General features: G+C 36.8%; 1 protein-coding gene across 1 annotated transcript in view; it reads left to right on the forward strand.

The window, feature by feature from the left end:
* Window positions 1-682: 682 nt before the first annotated feature.
* Window positions 683-17,723, forward strand: part of PTH2R (parathyroid hormone 2 receptor) — an 86,145-nt gene continuing 69,104 nt past the window's right edge. The window contains exon 1 of the mRNA XM_002812800.3: window positions 683-841. Within this exon, the coding sequence (XP_002812846.2) occupies window positions 767-841 (75 nt within the window). The 5' untranslated portion in view covers window positions 683-766. The remainder of the gene's footprint in view (window positions 842-17,723) is intronic.

Here is a 17,723-nt window from a genome sequence, read left to right on the forward strand (position 1 = left end):
TGTCTTTTTTTAATGCCAGGATTCAAAGCACAATACCACACAAATAACTTTTGACCCACAAGAAATACATACATTATTTCTACTTAACACACACCGAGTATTATCATAATGGTTAGGAGAAAATGAATCAGAGCATTTTAGAGAGCTTTAGGACTGTCCAGCGAACAGCCCAGACGCAAGGCCCACCTGACCTCGGGGGCCTTTAGCCATCTCGTCGCTGTCCTCGGGGCCGATGGTCAGCGCACGCAGGACAGGAGGAAACTTCTGGATCACTCCCCGAAGACCCAGGGCGCCCCTAGAGACAGGGCCCTGGAACCCGGGACGGAGTGGAGGGAAGCAGAAACATTGCGAAGCGGGGGTGGCGGCAGCAGCGACGTGGGATCCTTTGCCCTCCGCCCCCTGGGCTGCGGGACCCAGTGACTTCGAGGAGGAGCGCGAGCGCAGCCGCGCGGGGCGCACCCGGATCCGCCTGGCGCGGGAGCCGCCCCCTTCCCGCCGCAGGCGGCGAGGGGCTGCGAGTCAAGTGCAGGACTCCGGAAGACAAGACCAACCTCGCGCCGCGGCGCAGCAGGACGCGGGCTCTGAGAAGCGCGTGGCTCCGGCGACAAGACCCCAAGCACCCTCGGCCGGTGGCCCGGGCCCGACCACCCCAGCTGCGCGTCGTTACTGGCCACAAGTTTGCCCTGGGCCAGCCAAGTTGGCGACTTGGAAGCTTCTCCCGGGCTCTGGAGGAGGGTCCCTGCTTCTTCCTACAGCCGTTCCGTGCATGGCCGGGCTGGGGGCGTCGCTCCACGTCTGGGGTTGGCTGATGCTCGGCAGCTGCCTCCTGGCCAGAGCCCAGGTAAGAGCCAGTGCTCCGCGACACCTGTTTTCGCGGAGCCTCCGGCGGGGACTCAGGTTTAGCGACACGGAGGCCAGGTGCGCGCGAGAGCTCATTCATGTTCACACGTCCACACACGCCCCGGCACGCACCGAGGCGTACCCGGCAGGTGCTGGCAGGCAATTAGTGGAGCTTCAAAGATCTGCTTTAGTGGAGTGATGTCCTGGGGCCGGCACTGTTTAGATCAGCATCCTGGCATCCGCAAAGTAAGGGGATATTTCCGAACAGCGGAGTCGTGGATCAAGAGTGTGAGGCTGGGAAGGTGAAGGAACTTTTCTTACTCTTAAATTCCGTGGTCCCCATTTAATTAATCGAAATGACTTTTGTCTGCTGGTAATTTACCATCGCTTTTGAGAATTTAAACTTACAGGATCGATTGTGACCACTCTCTGAAAGAATGATTGGCTGTCTGTGATACAGAATCACATACATTCAAGTTAGGAGACAGAATAAAAATACCAAAATACAGTTCATTTGTTAATGTTAAGAAGCGGTGGCTGTCACTTTTGTACTGCTAATATCATTTAGAGATTTTCTGGGCGATCTTTCACAATGAAGCCTCTTTAATGTGCAAGGCACAGTTCATACGCACTTTTTTTTTTTTTGAGTCAAATCAAATGTAGGGTTTACAGTCAGCTTTTCAGATGAGCTAGAGAGATGCGTGTAGTGGTGGATGTTATGCAGTTCAAGAGCCCTGTGAATTTAAACCGAATCAAGGTATTTCTCTCCGGTTCGGTAGGGGGTGCACCTAGACCGTCAAATGAAGGCCCAATTAAAAAATTATTTCACCGTGAGAATTTAAAGCAGTGATTTATGTATTGATACTGTCTAAACTTAATACTATGTTCTCGGCTTTCAGATGACTAGTTTAAATTTCAATTATTCTAAAAGTGCAGTTTTAAAAACCTATCTGTTAAAGTCATAACCAGAGACATTAAAACTTAAAGGGGATTTCTAGGCTAGGTGCCACGCTAAAAGTGGGCTTTACTTAACATGACCAAGATGTTTCATGTAGATTTATTTTGTTAATAAATAAATTTTGTTAATAAACTAAACAATTTGCGTGTCATACATTAACTAATAATATTAGCAATGGATAGCTGAAAGTAAGGTACACTTAAACCTGAAAAAATTCATCAAGTTACCAGAAGGAATATGAATGCATGGAAAAAAATTTGGTGATGAATTTCCATGATCTTTATAGAACTCTGGTAATCTCTACTATACTTCTTACATTTTTATCTCATAAGATATTTGGATAATATGCTTAAAAATGGCATCTTCTTGTATACAAGAGGCAACTGAACTCTAACCATTTATTTTATTTAGTGTTCTAGATTACTTTTTATAAGGAAATGGAGAGGTATTATTTAGTACAATAAGAAAAAAAAAGGCTTGGTGTGGTGGCTTATGCCTGTAATCCCAGAACTTTGGGAGACGGGAGGATCTCTTGAGCCCAGGAGTTCGGGGCTGCTCTGAGCTATGATCATGCCACTGCACTCCAGCCTGGCAACAAAGTGAGACCCTGTCTTGAAGGAAGGAAAGAAAGAAAAGAAAAGAAAGAAAGAGAAGAAAGGAAAGAGAGAGAGAGAGAGAGAGAGAGAGAGAGAGAGAGAAATAAATAATAAATAAATCACCATGGGATTGTGGGCAGAATATTTTCTTTTGCTTTCAATAAAACAATCAGGACACCGAATACTTTTTCTGTAACTTTAAACCAGGGTTTCCCAACCTTGGCATTGTTGACATTTTGGGACATATATAATAATTCTTTGTTTTGGTGAGGGTGGGTGTGTTGTCCTGTATATTGCAGGGTATTTAGCGCCACCCCGTCTCTTCTATCCACTAGATGCCAGTAGCACCCCTCCCCCTAACTGAGACAACCAAAAATGTCTCTAGATGTGGCTATACATACTTTGGAAGGCAAAATCACTCCTGGTTGAAAATCATTGCTTTACACGGATTTCCATTTATATCTATAGATTATGAATTGCATAAAAGGACAGTTTGTAGTATTATATTACGTTTGCCAAATTTTTGACATTTTAAACAAAATCTGGAGGTTAAATTCAAGTGATTTACATTGACAAACTGACACATTTTATGACCTTCAGTTTCTTCATCTTCAAAAGAGTCATATTGGTCTAAGATTCTTTTAATTCTATAAGTCTTGGTTTATTACTTTAGGTTACAGTCATTCTCTACTCTGAAATTCCATGAGTTAACCTGGAGTATAATAGAGACTAAATACATTCTGGGTATTATTTACTTCAAATATCAATTGCTGATATTATTAGCTGAAGTATGAGAGACAAGGTATTTATGAAAAATGAGCCTGGCTTTATTAATTTTTTTAGCATACCCAGTTAATGATGAATATATTGCTAGCTAACACAGATATTTCAAAAAAATTATAACATATTGATAGAAAACCAAAGGGAACTCACCCAGGCAGAATGAGCTTGTGTAGAGTAAATATTTAGTATTCAGTAAACATTGGATCACACCATAAAATAGATGATATAGACCAGTGCTCATCAATTGTTTTAAGGGTCTCTGTGGTTTCTGGTTGGTAAAGATATACTTTTGTCTCAATGCACAGTTCAAAACCCATGCATTCATACATCATTACAGAGCCCAGCAATGCATTTTCTATAGTCAGATTATCACATGGTAATGAGGACCACTATATAAACATGTTCAGTATTTTCTTTACTGTGTTAGTGGATCCTCCTGGTAAAAGACTGTGGGATGGAATTGGGGTGCCAGAGGTTTATTAGGGGAGGAGGTAATGCTTGTGAAAGTTGAAAGGGAGAGGGAGAAGGATTGGACAGGGGTAACCTCAGACTGGCAAGCAAATCTGACAAAATTTTGTCCAACTCAAAGGAGAACCCTGGGGGAAAGATTGCCCATCAGAGGAGTCCCATGCTGTGAAAAAATGACCAGGTCTTAGAATTCCTACTGTTGACCTTCCAGTATGAAGATTCAGAGCCTACTAGAAAATCAGAAATCTCTTTCTGGGTATGGAAAAATGGTAATCAGTAATGCTACTTGCCAAGTACCAAATACTGTGCTAAGTACTTGATTCTTTCATTTAATTATTACAGTAACTTTATGAGATGGGCACTGTAATTGTTCTCATTTTTATAAATGAGAAAATGGGGCTATCAGATGTTAGATAATATACTCAACTTACACAAGCAGCCATGATTTATACTCTGGCTTTTACCTCTGGGGCCCACCCCTCCTACTGGTACCCTCATTGTGGAGATCAGCTGGGCACTGCTTAGTGATATTATGTATACACATGTCCTCTGTCCCAGCAATCTTCGCCCCGAGTCTCTATCCCAGGGAATTTCTCACCCAGGTCTATAATGATCCTTGCAGTAATTCTGTGGTGTTAGAGAATTAGGGACAATCTGGGTGTTTATAATGGGGTATTGTGCAGCAATAAAAAGCAATGGCTTAAATGTGCACAAATCAGCATGGACAAGATCGTAAAAACAGGATAACATGTGACACAGAAACAATAGGATATACGATATGATATCATTTACATACATTAAAATACATGCACAAAAAACAGTAATATATATTTTATGAACATATTCAGATAAAAGATTGTGTGTGTGTGTGTGTGTGTGTGTCTCACATAAATGCTTGTATATGGGAGGTAGAGAAGTAGGAGTGGGGTATAGAGATAAACTGGGATAAATCAATAAATCAAGTAGGCCTACACTCTGCATCTCAATGCATGTGTTAATTGCAAATTGTGGTGATAATAAACAGAACTGTCAAAACTATTACTGGTGGAGTTAAGAATGAGGACAGCTGGGCGCAATGGCTCATGCCTGTAATCCCAGCACTTTGGGAGGCTGAGGCGGGCAGATCACTTGAGGTCAGGAGTTCGAGACCAGCCTGGCCGACATGGTGAAACACCGTCTCTACTAAAAATACAAAAATTAGCTGGGCATGGTGGCACACACCTGTAGTTCCAGCTACTTGGGAGGTTCAGGTGGGAGGATCACTTGAACCCTGGAGGCAGAGGTTGCAGTGAGCTGAGATCATGCCAAGTCCTAGAATATAGGCAGATTCTCCAAAGTGGAAACTAGGGACTGTCTTTGGCAGAATGAAATGGAAACTCAACAGTTGATTATCTCTATACTGTGTTTATTGCCACAAACACTATTGTAGTTAAAGATAAGAGAATTGGTTTGTTCTCATTCTTTTCTGTTGACAACCAGGACTATTTCCATTTGTCTTCTAGTTATAAGGAAGTCTTAAATCCCTGACGAATGGGCTTCTTGGTGGCTGCATTAATTGTGAGTAGTCTCTTCAGCCCTGGTAGATCAGAAGCAGTGAGATGGAAGGGTCCCAGGTATGGCTCTTTCTTGCCAATGCACAGAGAGTAGGTTTCATATTCCCAGAACTTCTTCAATTCTTTGTGACAAAATAAAATATTTTCAACAGGCATTCATGCATCTCATTATTTTCCTGTCTTGAACTTCAATTGGTTTTGTCATCTACTGGAACCCATCTTGTCCTTTCTTTCCCCTCTGTTTTGTTTTTTTCTTTTCTCTGGGTTATTCATTAAATTTTTAAACAGCCATGTGACTTTAGGCAGTTAATTTCATCTCTTGGTTGTCTCCACTGGCTCCACTGTAAAATAGGACTTACTCATAGAATAAGCATTATAGTGACATCTGCTTATAGAATGTGAGTCTTGAATTTAAAAATATACAAACAAAAAGCTTAAAGGTGCCTGATAACAAAAGATGTCAGCTCTTTCCTCTTCTTTTATTAGCAGATCAGTTAAGTTATTTTTAATGGAATGATTACTAGATTAAGATTATTTCTAAGCATTAGTGAGAACTCCTGAAGGCTTTTAAATGGGGTGTGTATGTGTGTGAGAATTTTGCGAGGCTATTTTCTCTTCCTTTTATTTCTTATGGCTTCTCCTTCAGAACCCATATTTTTTCTGATAGCAATTGGACATTTTCTTCATAACACTGATAGCTGTTATAATATTACATTTATTAATATAAGTACTTGATCAATATCTAACTTCCTCATTGCTTTTGCTCAAAATTTGTTTCCTTCTTGCTGATGGATATTACCACTTTACTTTTCCCAGTTGTTATTGTCTCCCAGGATCGCACAGCTGTGCTGCATGACAGATGTGTTGCCTAGAGGGAGTGACACTAGTTAGAAATGAATAGAACATTGGCCACTGTTGCTATTATGTGTAGATCTATAATTTGGCCTTCAGCCTGATTTTCTGTAATCTCAGATTCTCGTTGCCAATTGCTGGCAGGAAACAGTCTTCTTGATGATTTGTCATGTCCAAAAACAGGTCAACACTATTTCTAGAGTGATAATCATTGGCTGATTTCATTTCCCCATGAAATGAACTCCATCACTGAGTAGAGCTGCCATAGAATAGCCTTGAAAGGCAGAGGTAGTCCTGTGTGAGGACACTGTACTGGGAGATAGGACACCTGGCTGTAGTCCATGTTTTACTATAAATTAGCTGGGTGGCCACAGATAAGTGGCAAAATTCTGGGTCTCATTTTATCATGTCAGGAGTATAAGGTTTAGAGTTCCAGCATACCAGAGATTCATATTTTTTCAGGTTATCAACAGAGCTAGCTTTAAAAAGAGTGTTTTTACTATATACATATAACAGGGATCAAAAGCAGAAACTACCCACATTTCTATTTAGTCTTTGTCTATGTGCCTATTCAATTAATACATACTTTCAATTATGTCATAAATGAAATTTTATATATATTTTCACTTGACATTATACGATCCACTTTTTTTCCGTTTTCCTATGACTATTTTCCTGTCTGATGTACTCATTCTCTTTCTCTCTCACTACTGTCCCATCTCCTCTCAATCCCACTCAGATAATACTGTGTATCTTCCACCTCTTTCTCCATAATTTATTTGCTCATATAAAATATAAACACAGATGTAGTTATTTCATCTTTATTTGTTTAAAAAGTGACCACACACACACAGAATGTTTATAAACAATGTAAAAGACTGGCAATTTGAACTCATTAAATTATATTACAAATGACAGAGGGTCAGCACTTGAACCTTGAGAAAGTGGTCCTCCTTTCATCTTGGAGTATTATTATCATGGTATGTGCTCCCCATGTGGTGCCACTCTAGCAATTTCAGACACAGCTACATAGAAGTCATGATTACAGAAACTCCAAGAGCCAACCTTACCAGAGACAGCATTTGACACTATCAAGTGTCACTGATGTACAGAAAGAAAAATTTGGCTTTAAGGAATGAAAGTGTAAAAATGATTCAGTGCTCAGGAACTATAAAGTGAGTTACTTCAAAATGGAATTTGAGCACTGTTATGATTTCAATAGTGCAAGAACTACACTTAATTATTCCTGCATTAACCATTATTTTTATATTTTTGAACATTTTTAACATATGGAATGTAAAATATTGACTAAATGGGACATGTATTATTTTTACATTCTTGAAGTTTTCTATGTGTTGCTGAAAACCATTTATTTATCTGTATTACCTAATTAGCCACCTTGAATAATGTCACAACTAAAAGTGTAAGGGTTGAAGAAGGAAGAAAGAAACACAAAAAGTGGCTCAACACTCAAAGACAGGTTTATTTTGGAGAATAAACCTGAGATGGGTTTCTGGCCAGTTTTGGTCAGGAGCATGCTCTCTTACAGACTAAGAGTATTTAAGGGTTCAGGGTGGGAGAGCTTATCACAGGCTTGGACTGCTTCTGAACCTCTTTGTCTTGCTTATCTGGGAGGGAAGGCTTTTGTGTTTGTTCCCATACATCTTCCTGCAGCTGCAGGCATGTCCCCCAAGTCTGCTTTTAGCTTCCCTATCTTAGTGCACCTAATGGGAAAGGAATATGCTTACTATGGCCCACTGTTTTACTGGGGCTCATTGTATGAGTGTGAAGTTTGGTGGTTACTCAAGAGACTTTCCCCCTCCTTCTGTGCCCGAGCTGTCTTATCTTTGTTTTACTGTCTGCTCTTTCTGGTTGCTTGTTTAGAAGAGAAGTGATTTCCTTGAAATGCTTGAGGTTAGAAAGGGAGCTAGAACTTAAAATGGTGGTGTTTGTCCAAGATGACAGTGCTCCTGCTCTGTTAAAAGCAACTAAAAGTGGAGGTAACATTCACTCCATAGCCCATTTAATATATCTGGTGACAATAGTAGTTAATGATATTTTTGTATTCAGTCTTGTCCATGTATAGATATAATATATCCTACATGGTTACATTCCTTATAGTATTCCCCCAAGTTCAATAAAAGCAATAACCATTGTACTATTTCTTTTTCTGATTATCTTTTGAGTCCTTTGTCAGCTAATGAGGATAGTGAATTTTTTTTCAGTTTTTTTTTCTATTAGAATATCTATTAGAATAAGTAATTTTGGGTTGATATATCCTCAGTTCTCAAACTTTATTCCAAAATTTTTATCCACTATAACAAAAATGGACGAACTATGGTCTGTTATCCAAATTCATTCCATCATCTGTTTTTCTATGCCTCATAAGCTAAGAATGATTTTTACATTTTTAAGTCATTGAATAAAAATCAGAAGAAGGATGGAGGTTAACATTAAGAGTGAAGTCATGTTGATAGCTTGCACTCTTGATAGGTGAGTGGCACTTTAGCTCTGTGGTCTTCCTTTTCAAAACATATTGGCCCAGTTCCATGATGAGAAAACCATAAAAAAAAAACCCCAACTGTGGGACAAAATGTCTGACTAGTGTTCCTCAAAACTATTAAGATAATTAAAAATGAGGAAAGCCTGAGAAACTATCACAACCTAGAAGAACCTAAGGAGACACGACAACTAAACGTGATGTGGTGTCTTGATGAGACCCCAGAACAGACAAAGGACATTAGGTAAAAACTAAGAAAATCTGAATAAAGTATCGACTTAGTGAATAACAATAGATCAATATTGATTCATTAATTATGACAAATATACCTACTAATATAAGATTTTAATAAGGGGAAACAGTGTTTATGGGAACTGTACTATCATATAACTAAATTTTTTTCTGTAAATCTAAAACTACTCTAACATTTAAAACATTTAAAAGGAGATTTTATTGTATTTTAAAAGGATAATATCTTGTAGATGTGAAGATTAAATAAAATTAAAATTTCAGTGTTCATAAAATTTTATTTGAACACAGCCACATTCATTCACCTACTACCGCTTCACATGGCTGTTTGGTGTGTTCTGAATTGCAGTGACTCAGTCATAACTTGACACATTTCAAGTGCTACATGTATTGCTCTACATTTTCACTTCACTTTTTTCACTACCAGGGAGAACCCATCATGTCAAAATAAGAAGAGAAAAATGGATTAAATATTCTTCTTCTAAAGGCACAGTGTATGTGGATTTTTCTTGCTATCAAATAAAATGGAAAAGCATTGTGTTTATTATTCAGTGACACCACAGCTGTGCTAATAGAATACAATATATGTTGACATTCCCAGATTAAGCAATCATTACAATATTCCCAGCTGATAGCACAGCATTCAGTCAGAAAAAATTAGAAAACTTAAGATGAGATATCTCATCACATAACTTCTTTTAAAAAATGAGGCTGCAATAAAAGTAAAGTTCAAAGTAAGGTTCTCATTTGTTAGCTAAGCGAGGAAAGCCATTTACCAATGGTGAACTAATAAATGGGTTAAATCATGTTTGATTGTAGCAGGCATGAAATGTGTCTAGAGAAAATAACTAGTTTAAAACTACTTACCTTTTGAAAAGAATAGAGTTGAGGATGTTGTAGCAACATCAATAATCAATTAAAAAACAAAGCAAATGATTTTAAGGGGTTTTCCTTGGCCCTTGATGAGTAATATCGGTAACAAATGTTACCGATATTAATCAGTTGTTTATTTGAGGAGTCAAGGCTGAGTTTGGTTTACTGAAGCGTTTGCCTTGAAAAATAGTCTGTGTGGGAGAACATTTTCAAAGAATTTGAGAAAATGACTAATTTAGTTCAACCTGAAATGGAGTGTGCTAAGATGTGTTAAAAATGATGGTGTTAAACCTTTGTGTGGAAGACCAATCAAAAGCTCATGAAAATATAAAGCATTTAAAATCAGTGGTTATTTATTGTATTATTTATCTGCAAGCACTTTGTAGGAAATATTTGAATATATCATGTGTTATTGAACCAATAATGTCAATGGCCAACTTTGTTCACCCTTACGAATTTAATTATCATCAGTTCTTTAAATTTTTGTCAGAAATAGAAGCCGCATTCTTTGACTTGCCCTACTATGGCTTAGCCATGATAAAGCTTACTGTGATTTTTCTGAGCTCAGGGCTAAAATGTTGAAATTAGGTGAACTACTTTTTCAAGCTATCTGCCGTTCTGTATGTGATGGTTAATACTGAGGGTCAACTTGATTGGATTGAAGTATACAAAGTATTGATCCTGTGTGTGTCTGTGAGGGTATTTCCCAAGGAGATTAACATTTGAGTCAGTGGGCTGGGACAGGCAGACCCACCCTTAAGCTGCGTGGTCACAATCAGCTGCCAGCATGGCTAGAATATAAACAGGTAGAAAAATGTGAAAAGAGAGACTGGCCTAGCCTCCCAGCCTACATCTTTCTCCCATGCTGGTTGCTTCCTGCCCTTGAACACTGGACTCCAAGTTCTTCAGTTTTGGAACTCGGACTGGCTCTCCTTGCTCTTCAGCCTGCAGATGGCCTATTGTGGAACCTTGTGATTGGTGAGTTAATACTTAATAAACTCCCTTTTATATATATATATCTATTCCATTAGTTCTGTCCCTCTAGAGAACCCTGACTAATGCAATGTACCTCTCAATGAAGATTGGAAAAGAAAGAAGGGATGAAGAAAAAAAGAGTTTAGTTTTAGGTCTAACAGGAGTCTCTTGATCTTTGGTACTTTTTTTTTTTCTTTTTTAGAAGGGGTTTATAATTCAGTAGTGATGGATGAATCTCGTATTAGTTTCAGGAAATTTGTTAAAGCTGCCAAAATGTCCTTCCTAGATTTCATTATTTATCTCTTGAAATGCATTAAGGATCCATTTTACATACATTGTAAAATTAGTCTTTTTTGCTATAATCCTGGAAGCCGAGTAACTAGGCTTGTGTATAAAGAAAGAAGAGAGAGAAAATTTCTATGCCAAAATTTGTAACTGGGGTGTAGCTAGATGTTTTTTCTCTTGGAGGCAATCTAGTTCATTTGCAAGAAATGGTGTTGAAAAGACATGGATTTATTTATTTGAAAAATTCCAGGTCTGTTTGTTACAATAAAGCTGGTCATAAAAACACAAGTACTTGTTAAGAGAGAAGTACTGATACAAGTACTTGTTAAGAGAAAAGTACTGACACAAGTACTTGTTAAGAGAGAAGTACTGTTCAAAGGTGGGAATCTTTTTTTTTTTTTTTTTTTTTGAGATGGTGTCTCACCCTCTCGCCCAGGCTGGAGTACAATGGCACAATCTCAGTTCACTGCAACCTCCTCCTGGGTTAAAGCGATTCTCCTGCCTCAGCCTCCCGAGTAGCTGGGATTACAGGCACATGCCACCATGCCCGGCTACAAAGGTGGGAATCTATGGTCTAACAGGAGGAGAACGTCGTTAGAATAAGCTGGATAAAATAAGAAAATCTACATAGAAAATCCAGGAGTAACTGTGCAAGTCAACCATATCTTGAGGGGAGAAAGAAAGGCAAAATATCACAGAAGTAGATCAGTCTTGCTTATCATTGCAAAACATGAAAAATCAATTTTAACTATGTTAAAATACAAATACCTTATGAGCAATTTTGGCTTTATTCTGTTGATTCTGTTATTTGCAGATGTTAGTGGTGCTTTTATAAGAAAGCCATGAGAATTTACTAGAAACTATTAAAACTAAAAAGAGTTCAGTAATGTCACCAAGAATGACATTAAAAATAGGAAATAAAACAGCTTTGTTATGTGTAAAAAAGCTACCACTTAGCATAATAAAAATATCCTATTAGTAATAGTGATCAAAAATAAAATAACTAGAAATGAATAGAAGAATTATGCTGAACCTATATGACAAAAAAAGCTTTACTAAGGCTTAACAATATAAACATTAAATAAATGAAGAAATATACCATATACTTATCAAAGGACGATAAAGGGAATATCTCATATTTTCAGGAGCCTATATAAGTTGTGAGGGACTACCTAATGCATGATTTCTTTTGCACTCAATTTTTTTTTTAAGGAGGAAGAATTTTAGCAAATTTTATTAGTGAGTATAAATGAAAAAATCAAAAGCAAAATAATAGCAAACCAACTCCAACAATGTATGAGAATGATAATATACCACAAATATCATTCCAGCAAATACAGAAAAAAAATTGATAAACTTTAACACCCATCCATGAAAGAAATTCTTAATAATATAAGCATAAAAGGGAATATTTACTTTGAAAAAAGGTACTTAGAAAATATTATCATAAACATTATACTAAATGAGATAGTTAGAAATATTCCACTTAAAGGGAGAAATAAGATAAAAAATTTCATAGTTTTCTGATTTATCTTTGTTTGAGTTTTGTTTTACAAAAGTGTATCTGTATATTTTCCCTCTTTTTTTGCACAAAAGGTAGCATTCAATTTATACTCTGCATTTTGTTTTTCTTACTTCACAATACATCCTGGAAATCATGTTAGTTCATAGAGTTTTCTCACTCTTTTTTATAGCTTCATAATAGCCTATTTTATAGAATTACCAAATGTGTGGGCATTTAGTTTGTTTCTATCTAATATTTTACATGTATAAATAATACTACACTGTATAGTCTTTATGTATTTTCATATTGTTGAAGCTATAACTTAAATGTAAATCCCTAAAAGTGAAGTCAATCCTTTGGGTATATACCCAGTAATGGGATTGCTGAGTCAAATGGTATTTCTAGTTCTAGATCCCTGAGGAATCGCCATACTGACTTCCACAATGGTTGAACTAGTTTACAGTCCCACCAACAGTGTAAAAGTGTTCCTATTTCTCTATATCCTCTCCAGCACCTGTTGTTTCCTGACTTTTTAATGATCGCCATTCTAACTGGTGTGAGATGGTATCTCATTGTGGTTTTGATTTGCATTTCTCCGATGGCAAGTGATGCTGAGCATTTTTTCATGTGTTTTTTTGCTGCATAAATGTCTTCTTTTGAGAAGTGTCTGTTCATATCCTTCGCCCACTTTTTGATGGGGTTGTTTGTTTTTTTCTTGTAAATTTGTTTGAGTTCATTGTAGTTTCTGGGTATTAGCCCTTTGTCAGATGAGTAGGTTGCAAAAATTTTCTCCCATTCTGTAGGTTGCCTGTTCATTCTGATGGTAGTTTCTTTTGCTGTGCAGAAGCTCTTTAGTTTAATTAGATCCCATTTGTCAATTTTGGCTTTTGTTGCCATTGCTTTTGGTGTTTTAGACATGAAGTCCTTGCCCATGCCTATGTCCTGAATGGTATTGCCTAGGTTTTCTTCTAGGGTTTTTATGGTTTTAGGTCTAACATTTAAGTGTTTAATCCATCTTGAATTAATTTTTGTATAAGGTGTAAGGAAGGGATCCAGTTTCAGCTTTCTACATATGGCTAGCCAGTTTTCCCAGCACCATTTATTAAACAGGGAATCCTTTCCCCGTTGCCTGTTTTTTAAATCATGCTGCTATAAAGATACATGCACATGTATGTTTATTGCAGCACTATTCACAATAGCAAGGACTTGGAACCAACCCAAATGTCCAACAATGATAGACTGGATTAAGAAAATGTGGCACATATACACCATGGAATACTATACAGCCATAAAAAAGGATGAGTTCATGTTCTTTGTAGGGACATAGATGAAGCTGGAAACCATCGTTCTCAGCAAACTATCGCAAGGACAAAAAACCAAACACCACATGTTCTCATTCATAGGTGGGAATTGAACAATGAGAACACATGGACACAGGAAGGGGAACATCACACTCTGGGGACTGTTGTGGGGTTGGGGGAGGGGGGAGGTATAGCATTAGGAGATATATCTAATGTTAAATGACGAGTTAATGGGTGCAGCACAGCAACATGGCACATGTATACATATGTAACAAACCTGCACGTTGTGCACATGTACCCTAAAACTTAAAGTATAATAATAAAAAAAAAAAGAAAAAAAAAGTGAAGTCAAAAGATAAATGTACATTTAGGACTTTTTCAATTTTGCCTATTTCTTCTCCATAGCAGTTGAAACATTTTACATTCCCACGAGCATTGTATGAGGCTTTTTTTTTCCACACATATTTGCCAACAGAATGTTGCACTCAATTTTTTTTTTTTTTGCTAATGAAGTAGTCTTAATATATTTGACCTTACTTTAGCTCAAAATACTATATTGCACTTAATTTATAATTAACTTAAAATTTAATTGGTGTTTTTCATGGTTATAATCATTAAACTAAACAATTCCTTAAAAACTTTAGCAGATGAATTTTTAAAAATCTGTATTTTGAGATTGCATTACATTGCAATACATTGCATAGATTCACATGCAATGTAAGAAGTAATACAGATACTAAATACCTTTCATGTAGTTTCTCTCAATGGTAACATCTTTCATTACTATAGTACAATATTACAATCAGGAAATTAACATTGATATAATCCCTCTGCCTTATGCAGATTTCATTGGTTTTATACATACTTGTGTGTGTGCACGTGTATTTAGTTTATGCAGTTTTATCACACGTAAAGTTGCATATGATCACCACCACAGTGAAGATATACAATAGTTCCAGCACAGGAATCCTTCATAGCCACAACCACTTACTTCTCCCTTCCCCGAAACACCTGGCAACTGCTAATTGGTTTTTTGTCTCTGTAATCATTATATGACTCTTAAAAATTTAACTGCGCTTTGTTTCTAAGTATAATTGGAGCTCTACAAATATCTATAATAAATTCACATGTAGTTAATTAAAATATAAGAGAAAAGGATGAGTAATAGCTTTGAAGGATGACAGCTCAATGTGATCGCATTCTTAATGTTTTCATTTAACTGTGTATGAGCCACACCACAGATAGATACAAGTTTTTCTTAAATCATTTTCAATTTGCTTCTTGCATGAACAGGGTCATGGGAATTTTTAGAATTTGTAGCCAAATATGCAAAATCAACTGATCTTCAGATTTAGTTTGAATTAGAGTTCATTATATGAAAGGATTAAAAACTTAAGAAGCCAAGACATTTTCATATTGGGTGTGTGTGGGTCTGTGTGTGTGTAGTGTCTGTGTGAGTATGCATGCTTCCTTGTGTGTGTTTGTGTATATATTTATGATGTATATCTTATCTGTTTTTCTTTTTTTATGTTGAATTAAAAAAGGACTAAACAAAAATAGTTTCATGGTTCATAATTTAAATGTAGATCATTCAATAATATTTTTCTCAAAACTATAATGTTTATTATAACAGATTCCTTTATTTTAAAGCAATATTACAGACAATACATTCTAAATAATTAAAAACATGTTTTCATTGTTAAACCTCCTTTATAACATAAAAGCTTCAGCTACTCTCAAGGGAATCACACTCGTGAGAGTGACATTGGCATTTAAGAAAAGGAAAATAAAATAATTATAAGTTCATATGAACTTTTTTGAGGCCTGTGGGAAAACGTGGAGTAGAGAGTTCATAAAATTGATTTGTTACTTGGCCCATTCACACTGGAGTATATGAGAAACCTTGAATTCCAAGCAAAATTCCTTCTTATAGACCAGCTCAGTTTTCTCTCAGACTACGGAAAATAGAATGGCTAGCTGTATTAGAGTTCTTCAGGGAGCAGAACCAGTGGGATATATATACAAAGAGATTTATTATGAGGAAGTGATTTACAAAATATGGAGGCTGAGAAGTACTAGGATTTACTATAAGTAAGCTGAAGATCCAGGAAATCTAGTGGTATAATTCAGTCCAAGTCTGAAGGTCGGAGAACCAGGGGAGCTGATGGCATAAATCTCACTTTGAGGGCTAGAGAAGATGAGATGAAATCTTGCCAGGAAGGGAAAAAAAGGGTGCAAATTCCTTCTTCCTCTGCCTTTTGTTCAATTGAAACCTTCAACAAATTAGGTGAGGCCCAGTTACACTGCGGGAGGGCAATCTGCTTTGCTGAGTCTACTGATTCAAACGTTAATCTTGGATGAAAACAGACACACAGACACACCGGAAACAAATGTAATCTGGGCACCCATGGCCCACCGAAGTTGCTACATGAAATTAACCACCACACTAGCCTAGAAGGGAATTCATTTTTAAAAAACATATCCTTGTGATCCTTTCTGAATTCAAGTAAAACTTAATATATAAATGTTATAATAACTTTCCAAGAGAATATTATATTCGTTAAGTAGACTTCAGGAAAGATATATTTTTGTAAAATTGTAAAATAATCATATCTAAAACATTTTTATATACCATTTTTTATGATCGCCTGTGGTAGATTCTCATTTACTAGAATGAGGTAATATTTTGTGTTTTTTTTAAGTGAGAGAAGAATGCTTCTTTTTTAAAAAAATGATTTTTTTGGTGGTAATTGTAAATTCACATGCAGTTGGAAGAACTAATGAGAGAAAACATGTGTATCCTTTACCCAGTTTCCCCCCTTATCACTTGTAAGATAACATCTTATAAAACTACAGTAAAATATCACAACCAAGATAATAACATTGATAACAGTCAAGATACAGAACATTTTCTTCCCAGAAGGATCCCTTCTGATGTTCTTTATAGCCAAACCCCCTTCCTTTGCACTTCCCACTCCTCAACTCCTGGCAACCACTATCTCTTTTTCATGTCTACAGTTTAATTTGTGTATTCTCCCTTTTTTTTCTTGGTTGGCTTTCTAGAAGCTTGTCAATATTATTGGTAATTTAAAATCACCAGCTCTTTGTTTCACTGACAGTCTGCATTGTTTTTCTGTTTCAATTTCATTGATTTCTCCTCTTATCTTTATGATGTCCTTCTTTCTACTTGCTTTGGTTTTATTTTGCTCTTCTTTTTCTAAGTTCTCGAGGTGGGAGATTATATTATTGATGCCAAATTTTTCTTCTTTTCTAATGGATGTATTTAGTGCTATGCATTTCTCTTAGCACTGCTTTAGGTCTGTCCCACAAATTTTGATATGTTGTTTTTGTATTTTCATTCAGTTCAATGTACTTTTGATTTCCCTTGAGACTTTCTTTTTGACCCATGGATTGTTTAGAAGTGTGTTTAGTTTCTAAGTGTTTGGAGAGTTTCGTTATCTTTTTGTTATTGATTTCCAGTTTGATTCCATTGTGGTCTGAGAACATTGCGGTCTGAGAACTCTGTATGCTTGCAATTGTTTTAAAATTGTTGAGATTTGTTTTATGATTCAGGATATGGTCTACCTTGGTATTTGTTCTGTATGTATTTGGAAAGAAAGTGTATTCTCCATTGCTGGGTGAAGTGTTCAGTAAATGTCTATTAGATCCTGTTGGTTGATGGCATTGTTGAGTTCTATATCCTTGCTGATTTTCTGTCTAGTTGTTCTATCAATTGTTGAGAAAGGGAGCTGAAGTTTCCAATTGTAATTGTGGATTTGTTTATCTCTTCTTTCAGTTCTATCAGTTTTTGCTTCACATATTTTGCAGCTCTGTTTTTTTGATGCATACACATTTTTGAGGGCCATGTTTTCTTGATGGAGTGACCCTTGCATTATTATATAATGTCCCTCTTTTAGTCTCTGGTAATTTTGTTTGCTCTACTTTATCTGGTACTAATATAATTGGGGAAGTAGGATTATCACCTT

The sequence above is a fragment of the Pongo abelii genome, chromosome 11, assembly GCF_028885655.2.
Source record: "Pongo abelii isolate AG06213 chromosome 11, NHGRI_mPonAbe1-v2.0_pri, whole genome shotgun sequence".
Classification (NCBI taxonomy): Eukaryota; Metazoa; Chordata; class Mammalia; order Primates; family Hominidae; genus Pongo; species Pongo abelii.